Consider the following 11,140-nt stretch of genomic DNA (forward strand, 5'->3'; position numbering starts at 1 on the left):
AATTAATACGGAAAAAACAAAAATGCTAAGTGTTATCCGAATATTATTATTTTTTGAAAACACTAGCTAAACTGCATGAATCTGTCATTAAAGTTGCTCCTGTATCACCCCGACGTTACAACCATGTACAACCTTGTACACTCCGACACCTGTACAATCATGAATTTCCATCTTCTTTCCATCTGAGACCCTACGTGCCATTAGACTTTGTTGAAATAGAACACGTCCTAGTCTCGGGTCTTGTTTTTTATCTATAGTCCTGATTTTGTAAATAAAACTCGTATTAATTAAAATAAAAGGCAAGTATATTAAACTTTTAACAAAAGGCAAGTTGCTTTGAATCGTCTGGGTATGTTATTGTTTTTAATATTAATGAAAAAAACTTTCCACAAAATTAGTTTTTCAAAAAAAAAGTAAAGAACTCCGTTAAACCAAAAATGAACAAAATAGAATCAAATAATCTACCAAGCGTACAACTACCAAAATCAGTATCGATAATTAAATGAAACACAAAACAAACAGAAATTAAAATAAATAACAGAGTCAAACTCAAAAGGAGCAGAAATTAATATGAGTAGGGTTCTAAGCCCCCTATGCTTTCTAAAAGCCATAACTGTAATTTGTACTTTACTGAAAAAATGGAACGAATTTACTGAAAAAAATGTGCATTGTCAGTTTAGTATACATATGCTGATATTCCGTAAAATCTTAATTAATTTTTGATTTCTTAAAGTTATAAAAGTGAAAACATTTAAAAGAATTTTTTAGCTCTGAGGGCTGTGGGGGGTTTGTCATGCTCAAAAATATAATTTCCGGATCCTTCAACTACGTTCAACAAAATGGCTATATCAAAATTTTGATCGGAAGTGTTTTGGGAAATAATGTGCGTGGGGGGGGGGGGGCATTCACCCTCCGATCACTTGTGACTATTAATAAGGGCACTAACCCCCTCAATTCCCAATTGAATGAGCCCTTTTTGAAATTTCTACGACAACGCTTTCTATAAAAACCTTATATGTCCCCACGGCATAACTTACATCTTTGCCCTGGGGGCTGTGGAGGGTTTGTTATCCTTAAAGACATAATTTCCGGACCTTTTAACTACGTCGAACAAAATGGCTATCTCAAAATTTTGATCGAATGTGTTCGGGGAAATGGTGGGCGTGAGAGCGGGAATAGTTGTCCTCCATCGCTTTCAACTATAAAAGGGCACTAGCCATTTCAATTTCCAATCAAATGAGCCCTTTTTGAAGTTTCTATCATAACACTTTCTAGAAAAACCTTATATGCCCCCAGGGATATAACTTACAACCCTTGCCCTGAGGGTTTAGGGGGGGGGTTGTCATCCTCAAAGACCTACTTTCCAGAATTTTCAACTACGTTGAACAAAATTTTGATTAAATGTGTTTGGGGAAATGGTGGGCGTGAGAAGGGCATTAGTTACCCTCCAATCACTGTCTACTATTACAAAGGGCACTAGCCCTTTCAATTTCCAATCGAATGAGCCCTTTTTGAAGTTTTTACGACAACACTATCTAGAAAAACCTTATATACCCCAGGGCATAACTTACATCCCTTACCTTGAGGTCTGTGGGGGGGGGGGGAATTGTCATCCTCAAAGACCTAATTTCCAGAACTTTCAACTACGTTGAACAAGATGGCTATCTCATAATTTTGATTGGAGAAAAGCCAAAACAGATAGTCCAAGTAATTGAGAGGCAAATGTTTAAATGGCTGCAGCATGGATAAATGGCAGGAGTAAGCATGACTCTCTTATTGGACACATACTTGTTTGTTAGTATTTGGAAAGGTATGATTATATAGGCATGCCTATTTAGTAGATAGGCTGTGAAGTAATAATTTTTGTCCGTTTAAGTCTCAACTTCGCTCTTTACTTCCCTCGGAAAAACTTTGTTTTTTTTTCATTTCATAGCAAGGGGTGGGTACGGAGAAGGGCAGTACCTAGAAAAGTCATTACTGTACCAAAATTTAGTTATGACACTACATTAGCAATAATTACTAAACCAACCTGATCTTACCATAAAGGTTACATTTTTTCAATAATTACATAACCAATAATTACTAAACCAATCTGATCTTGCCATAAAGGTTATATTTTTTCAATGCAATTTACAATTAAGAGGATTCACAGTGCAAGATGACGAAAAAATGGCCACATTTGTTTTTCGAAATCGATTTGGCTGAATCTATTCTCCAATGTACTTAAGCGTTACTTTATATACCACATTGCGAAAGTATATAATGCTGTTTCTCTCGCTCATATCCATACCTGGTTCCTTTCTGGGACATTTTTAACCAGTCGGATAAAATAGAAATCAGGATGTCCTATTTTAAATATTTAAAGTTCCTTGTCCGGATTCCTCCTTGAACTAGGAATCGTGGACTGCGGGAGAGATACAGCTTGCGAGATCCTCTTGATGTTGCATTTTAAAGAGGTTTACAACCCTTTGAGTGGCTTAATTTTCAGAATTGTTTGGTTTATTGAGTTTTAATTTGCACGTATTTGCTCCTGCTTTTGTATGTGTTTTTTTTTTCTTTCATTTTCTTTCTTTTTGTTATACTCCATCATCATGCTTTGTATTTTTGATGGGTTATTATATATATATATATATATATATATATATATATATATATATATATATATATATATATATATATATATATATATATATATATATATATATATATATATATATATATATATATATATATATATATATATATATATATATATATATATATATATATATATATATATATATATATATATATATATATTATTCAGTTCTAACTATTACCCTTTCAGTGTTAGTTAATAGGTAAACAGGACTGCTCCACAAAATAATATATAGTTATCGGGTGATTAAAATACCCAATTAAGCTCTTCCAGTTTTGATGAATGTCATACATGATCTTAATAAGTAAATTATCTTTACTGACCTCGCACGTCTCTGAGAAAGTTCGCAAAGGATACAATATGCTGGTTTGTTGTAAATATACGTACCATCGCTTTGTCCTTCCCATGCTTTATTGCGCTTTTGTAACACCACACGTTCTAGCGGTTTCTCTTTTCTGGATTATTCTGATTGAAAAGGATAAACATACTATCCGTTCAAAATTCTTCAAGTATGGAAAATACATTTTGAATCTCCCTCTGTGGATAAAGATTACACCTGTCTCAGAAAAATATAAAATAGCGAGCTGTTTGTAGTGATTAGTAGATAAAAAAAATTCCACTAACCTTTTGGCAATGGTTAAACGTACAGTTTTCGGGTGGATCTAAATGATATTACATTTTGACAATTTTAATTGGGGTAAATCTTTTTATAAGAGTATGGGAAAAAAATTTTTTATCACACTATGTGCTTTTCAATGTTTCTTAAACTGTTGAAGAATGTCAATGTTCATAAAATTGAACATACGTGATTTGTAAATATTAAAAAGTATTTCTTCCTTAAAGTGGAACGGTAAAATTTTGATCCCTCTGTGGATGAAGATTACGCCTGTCTCAGAAAAATATAAAATAACGGACTCTTTTTAGTGATTAGTGATAGAATTAGTCGATTCAAGTGCACATTAGATCCGTACCACACTACTGTGCCATAGGACTCCACTAGTGGTGCACTAATTTGGTTGTTCACTTCTGTTAAAAATATCTCTTTTTTCTTTTTTTCATACTCCATCTTTGTAAATCTGTTTACTTAATGATGGGTAATACAAACCATTCGTTCAATTCTGATATGGGTTCTGTATTGTGTTGTATTTTGTTGAATTATATTCTTTCTCCTTTTTTTAGTTTTTAAAGAAAAAAGAAGCTGAAAATCGTGAGTTTTTAAGTTCTGAAGATGAAGAATCGGAAAAAGACCCAGCTGATGATTTCAATACTGAATTTAGACGTCATAAGACGGAGTATTATGAAGAGAAGATGGATGGTGATGGTGGCGATTTATATTTGAAAAATCAAGCAGAAAATTATGTGAGAGCCATACAATGGAATTTGGCATATTATTATGATGGGGTTTCTTCTTGGTCATGGTATTTTCCTCATCATTATGCCCCTTACGTCTCTGATGTAAAAGCCTTTGAAGGTAGTTACTTCTTTCTTATATCTGTTATCAAGCTTGTCTATCTGTCTACTATATACAATTAACAACGGTGAAAAGCAAACCTATTTATAAGAGCCTCTTTATTTGTGTATATTAATGCATCAAAGACGTAAAACCAAATAGCAAGCACGGCTGGCCAGGGCCGTGCCCAGCGGGGGGCGTTAGGGGGGTTTGAACTCCTCCAGAAAGAATTTTTTGACTCGTAAAAACGTAACAAAAATGGACATAAACAAAGTTTGTTTGCGTTTTTTTTTTTTTTTGTTTAACCCCCCCCCCCCCCACGAAAAAATTGTTGAGTAAAACCCCTCCGATAAAAATCCTGGGTACGGCCTTGCGGCTGGCTCTGGTGGTACAATATTAGACTCTTGGTCTCAAGATCGGTTCAGGTTCTAATTAGGCTTTTTATTAGAATAAATTCATTATTGGCTAAACGTTGCATTTGTGGAGAAAAAAAAATTATTTTAGACCATTTGGCATGTATAGATGGACAAACAAGGGAGGGGGGGAATCTATTCTTTTGTAAATGATTGTTTCCAGAGTTATAGTTTTGATAAGTCTGTCCTGGTTTATCTCAAAGCTAGGGGATCGAGGGGAAACATCGTGGAAAGTTTTGTTGGTGGTGGGGAGAGGGGGTAAGATGGCCTAGAATTGGTGTTGGGGGCAAAACAGTTTTCCTCCGATCTAGTATAAGCTACGCGATATTAGAGTATAAGTTGCGCGAGATTAGAGTATAAGTTATCTGAACAGAGTGTAAGCCAGGGTTTGTTTTGTTTTTTAAGCTCGTTGTCTGATAGAACTAAAGGAAAAGATGAAAGCCATGAGATTTGGGTTCCATACGACACGCCTGAAAGAAAACAACAATCATAACAATAGATGGACAGACAATCCCCAAACTAACCTAATAACCGAATCAAGGTTCAACAACTGCAACGGTTATAGAAACTGTATTTAGAGGGACCAAAAAGATGTATTGTTTGAGGTGTTTATACTGCCGAAAATAACAACCTGGAACATAACAACTCGTTGTCTGATATAACTAAAGGAAAAGATGAAAGCCATGAGATTTGGGTTCCGTACGACACGCCTGAAACAAAGCAACAATCATAGCAATAGATGGACAGACAATCCCCAAACTAACCTAATAACCGAATCAAGGTTCAACAACTGCAACGGTTATAGAAACTGTATTTAGAGGGACCAAAAAGATGTATTGCTTGAGGTTTTTATACTGCCGAAAATAACAACTCGTTGTTTGATAGAACTAAAGGAAAAGCTGAAAGCCATGAGATTTGGGATCCGTACGAAACGCCTGAAACAAAACAACAATCATAACAATAGATGGACAGACAATCCCCAAACTAACCTAAAAACGGAATCAAGGTTCAACAACTGCAACGGTTATAGAAACTGTATTTAGAGGGACCAAAAAGATGTATTGTTTGAGGTGTTTATACTGCCGAAAATAACAACTGCTGCAGATTCTTACTTTGAACGCGATGTCTACAAATTGCGATTTATAACGGAAGAAGGGACTTGGTGACTTCTGATATTTTTCTGGTCCAGGACAGTGTTTATCTCTGAGTAATTTAAGTGGGAGATTTTTGAACATTTTCTATCTTTCATGACATTCTGAAAAAAGTAGAAATCAGAGAAAAAAGATGTTAGCAACTTGAAGCAATGGGCTGAAAAAAAAATTGAAAACTCACAATTTTCTTTTCTTTTTTAAGTAAAAGGTTTCACTGACAAGTAAAGGCTCAATTTCCTTAGTGGTTTGGATAAAGTTATCTGACTGTATAACTGCCTAATTGTTTTTCGACTAGTCTGGGCTTAGCTTTATAATGGTTAAGTTCGTACCTAAAATTGTATTTGTTTTATTCTGTTTATTGTTTTGTACTGCGTAGACGTTGTTGAGTGTACCGTTGAAATATTTTTGAAGTAATTTTGCTTTTCCTATTTTGCTGTTTGGAAAAACTAGCCAAATGTCTTTCTGTGTACGCACTTGGACATTCATGGCTCTTGGCATTGCCACATTTAAGTAAGTGGCACTGTTTACAAAAAAGATTGATTAGCTGATTGGTCGAAAATAAAGATGGTTAGAGTGTGATTTCAAACTAAGTATGTATGAGAACATGATTTAACGTCCATCAGATGTGGTACCTTTGATATCCATTTTTGTGGCACATTTGAAATTGAAGTTAAGTACGTGTGAGAACATGACTTCAAGTCTGTCAGATATAGCACCTTCGATATTCTTCTTTTTTTTTTTTTTTTTTTTTTTTTTTTTTTTTTTTTTTTAAGAAGAAGAAGAACCACTTAATTATAAAAAAAAAATGTAAAAATGGTTTGCCAATAGGCTCTAGGGAGCCTTTGCCGTTACAATGTAAATAATTCTTCATAAAACAAACAAGAGACAAAAAATAAAACAAATAAAAAAAAAATGACTTCCTTTTACTTAGATAATTTATATTTACTCACTTATTTACTTTTACTTACCACTAATTGTAAGCCCCAACTCGGGCTATAGTAAAAGGCACATTAGCAAGAATCCATCCAATGCAATTTAACCCGTGCATAACTATATGCAGCATGACCCTAAGAACATGGAAGAAAAACTTTAATTTGATATTTTCAAAAATGAAAACCACATAAAAAATACTCCTTTCTATTTTCTTTTTTTTCAATTTTCTCCTTTCAACCCATCCTAAGGGAAAACTAACAAGAGTGACAAGGGAATAATAGAAAGCAGTGGTGGTTCTGACCTCTCTTGCGCTTGGGACAAAATCTTGATTAGCCCCCTCCCCCCCTTTGTCTTAATATTTTCAGGCCAAATTAAAAAAAAAATATTTATTAACAAAATTATTTCCAATTTATTAATTAATTATTGATTAATTCTTTAGTTTATTAACAAAGTTATTTAAGTATTATTTAATAATTTTAATTTAATTACTATTATTTAATTTTTTAATTTATTGTTGTTTTATTAATTAATTAATAGTTTATTAATTATTTTCATTTATTAACTGCGTCCTCTGCTTTATGTTAATAGAAATGAAATTTCAAAAAATACATAATGATTGTAACCGTTAGGCTATTTATTTGAAATTTTTGTGCTCCTGGAGCAAGTGCCCCTTCTGTCCCTCCTCCTAAAACCGCCTCTGAGAGAAATTGTCAATAATGACGTATTTTACTTATTACTTATTTTAGAATTAAAGCTCACGTTTGAACTTGGCAAGCCTTTTCTGCCCTACCAGCAACTACTTGGAGTCCTTCCTGCTGCCAGTAAAAAGCTATTGCCAGAAGCCTTTCAATATTTGATGACTAGTCCTCAGTCTTCGATATTAGACTTTTATCCCACGGATTTTGAAACGGATCTCAATGGGAAGAAACAAGATTGGGAAGCAGTTGTATTGATTCCTTTTATTGAAGAAGAGAAACTGATTAAGGTAACTTTGCCGATTATATAATATACATATTTCAACCAAAAAGACAATGTTTACAATGTTCTAACAAAAAGACATGTTAACACAATGACAGATCTCTGCAAAGGCTATATGGCCCGTAAAGGAGGGTGATCACGAAATAAAACTTTCTAATATTAAACTATTCATCATTTAAATACATATGCAAAACATCTACTCACACAAATAAAGAGGAAAAAATAAGAAAGAAGAAAAGAAGAGACAGAAAGAAAGAGAGTTCATTTGAATATGACAAACACCCACAACTGAAATTAGGCGATGCGGTTCTCCACAGATACGGTCAGTCAGTTGGGTACCCAAGTAATCCGTAGGCAATTTCTCTGGAAAACCTAGCAAATCCCCCGCTTTTCAGAGGGCCCGCACTTATGCACTGTTTTACTGAGGTATCGTGGGCAGTAGTGGGTTTAGAGAAGTTGAATCGCCCCTGGCTTGGGTGCAGTTTAGTTTTGAAGTGTTCGTTTTGAAGTTGTTTTGAAATGTTGGAAATTAGGTCTTTGAGGATGATAACCCCCTCAGAGCCCTCAGGACAAGGGTTGTAAGGGAAGTGTAGTAGGGAAGTGTTCGTTTCCATTTATACGAATTTATCGTGCAAAAAAGGATTGATTACTTTTAATGAAGACGAGAAACTGATTATAAATACTTCAAAATCTTAAAGTGGTAACTTTGTATCAGAGAGCTATGTAGATATCGGATTTTTATATAGGAGAGTGGTAACTTTGTATCAGAGAGACTCTTAAATTGGTAACTTTGCATGAGAGAAACCTATGTAGATATTGGATTTTTATATAGGACCAAATAGGCGAGGCTTTTTGCGACTTGGGTCTACAGATTGGTGATCGAAACTCATATTGTTATAGCCATTATTTGTATTAATTTGAGATATGTGCTTCACTAAAAAGATATAAGGTTACTCAGTCACTTGATTGAAGTAGATTAGAAAAAATATCCTTAACTTTCCATATTTCTTCTTCTTATGAAGTTGTATCTTCTACATGCATTTTATCTTCAACATATTTAAGGCAGCCTTTTTTTAAGACTCGAGTTGATCAGTTTACGTAAATTCCTTCAGTGGTTATATGTTCTAAGTAACCTCTTATTTCTTGTTAGATTGTGATCATGTCAGATAACAATACCAGGGAATATATGTTAGTCAGAACCAGAAAAAACTTCGACTTAGAGAATATTATAAAGAATTGGATAATTGTGATAAGAAAAGAAAATTACAAAAATTAAATCGCCTGCTTCTTTAATTGATAAACCAAAATAATAAATTTTTGAATGAGAGTGTACCGACGCATGATTGCCATGTGTGGAAAAAATGGCGAAAAACCACCACAATGTCTATGTGTTACATTAAGGCCGGTCATATTTTGATTAATAAGTGTAATGAATTCAAATTTGCCCAATATCTACATTTTTTCAGGTCGCCTCCCAGTGTGGGTTTATAATAAAACTTAGAAAAATAGGCAGATTCTTTGTTCTTTTGAATCCAGAATTCATGTCCTGATTCAGATGTGATATTTTCTTATTTTCTTTTAGGTCGATTCATCTTAAAGCGAAATGGTTATGCTTTTATTGCAAAGGGGTAGCTAATAGAATGTTTCGTTTATGTTTGAAAATAAGCCCAGAACTGGGTCAGTTCACCTTTATGAAACTTAAAGTCAATAATAAAGGACTTAACTGCAGTTTATAATTGATTAAAAATGATTGATCAAGAGTATTTGTTGTTTTTTTTCTTTACCATGTCTGGCTAGCTATTCTTATATATGCTATTTTTCATATCACTTTATTATATTATCCTTTATATAGGCTATGGAAGAGCGCGAACACTTGTTGACGGACGAAGAAAAGAAGAGAAATAGGCACGGACCAATGCACGTTTATGTCTATGACCCAGCTAATCTGGGCCGCTATAATGCTCCAAAATATTTTTCACCAGTAATGAACAATCATGCCCGACGTACAGACGTTTATAGAGAAGAGCTGGCTATCGAACCTTCGAAAATACAGAGAGGATTGTGTCCGGGTATCAACCTTAGTCTGCATGTTCAAGGGTTCCCAACCCTTAAGCATTTACAATTCAAGGTATTGAACTGTTTATTCTTTTATTGCTATTGCCAAAACGTAAGCATGTGCATGATATCTGGATGAGAATGAAATGGAAGGGGAGAAGGGATCCTCTAGTAGGCCCTCGTCTTTTTTGAATACGTTGAGGTCTATTTATTTCATAGGAAGTAGGAGAGACCAGACATGATTGGGCCAAAAATGCGTCAGACCAACTAGCTTATATTTATGTACTATATTTTAAAATGGAGCCAAGCTATTTGTTCGCGGTTGCTCTTAAACTTAATAAATTATCCATATTGGGAATGATCCTGAAAATCAGATTCCTTTGATGTATATAGTACTATTAAACTCCTTTCTTTAGAGTTCGGTTACTATTGGCACGAATCATTGGTTAATTACAGTTCATTACGACAAAGTATTTGGTACTGTCACTAAAAAAAAAATAATAAATAAGAGCCATTAATATATACTGGAAGTGGCTTGTAACCTCTGGATTGAGGTTTTTAGCGGAAATCCAGAGAGTTTTTTCTGTATCTCTCTACAAAACCGTCCGCATAACTAAACATATATATATATTCCTAAAATGAACTAAAAGGCTCCTAGTAGTTCTATGATGATTGTCTATCCATTGGCCCTATTTCTATTTTTTAGTACTTTTATTTCATTTATAAGTGGAAAGGTAGTGTTGTCTTATGAGTTAGAGAGTGATAAAGATTCCTCTGCTCGGGTTTTTTGTCCAACAGTTGCATTTGTAGAGTTACATTTTTCATAAAATAACAAGTTTTTTCAACTCAAAGTAAGGAGCGACATTAAATGTTTTATTGTATAGAGTGGTGAGACAGAGTCAAACTTTTGCGTGAAGAGCGAGGTGTTGAGGAGGGGACATCCCCTTTCGTATACGGAATAATTTCTGTTCGTTTTAAGTTTCAATGTCGCTCCTTACTTTCAGTTAAAAAAAAACTTGTTTTTTTCTTTAATTTCTGAACGTTTTTGAATTACTGCAGCTTTGATTTTGGCTCACCGTACATGAATAATTAAAACGCAATTTGCATATTAATTTTTCTTTTTTTGACTAAATGGTTTTCTCGAAATTTTGTTCTAACTTAACTTACGAATTAACTTACGTAAAAAACTTCTTTATTCGTATATTTTTATTGAATATATTAGGGGGTTCGCCCGCTAGTCAATGCCATACTCTTTCCGCCAAAGTTCGAATTTTGTTCTAATTGATTTAAAATGAACTCTTAATCAAAAATGCCGTGTATTGGAATAAATAGCTCTGATGAAAGTACAACAAAACTTCAGTTTTTTTTGTACGTTTTAAGTTTTGATGTTGCTCCTTACTTTCAGTTGAAAAAATTGTTTTTTTTTATATTTAATTTCTGATTGTTTTTAAATAATGCTGGGGTATCCGGCGCCCCTTCATAGTAATGTCCCTTCCCCCATGAAAAATTCCTCCATGGAAAA

The 11,140-nt window shown here is 33.9% G+C and overlaps 1 protein-coding gene across 2 annotated transcripts in view; it reads left to right on the forward strand.

Moving 5' to 3' along the window:
• pcm (5'-3' exoribonuclease pacman) overlaps positions 1-11,140 on the forward strand; it is a 221,926-nt gene that overhangs the window by 81,390 nt on the left and 129,396 nt on the right. For both annotated transcript variants that reach the window (XM_089090490.1, XM_089090491.1), the window contains exons 9-11: positions 3,818-4,109; positions 7,332-7,570; positions 9,416-9,691. In XM_089090490.1, the coding sequence (XP_088946616.1) occupies positions 3,818-4,109; positions 7,332-7,570; positions 9,416-9,691 (807 nt within the window). The remainder of the gene's footprint in view (positions 1-3,817; positions 4,110-7,331; positions 7,571-9,415; positions 9,692-11,140) is intronic.

This window comes from Artemia sp. Qi Xiang Cuo, chromosome 6, assembly GCF_049724085.1.
Source record: "Artemia sp. Qi Xiang Cuo chromosome 6, ASM4972408v1, whole genome shotgun sequence".
In the NCBI taxonomy this organism is placed as follows: Eukaryota; Metazoa; Arthropoda; class Branchiopoda; order Anostraca; family Artemiidae; genus Artemia; species Artemia sp. Qi Xiang Cuo.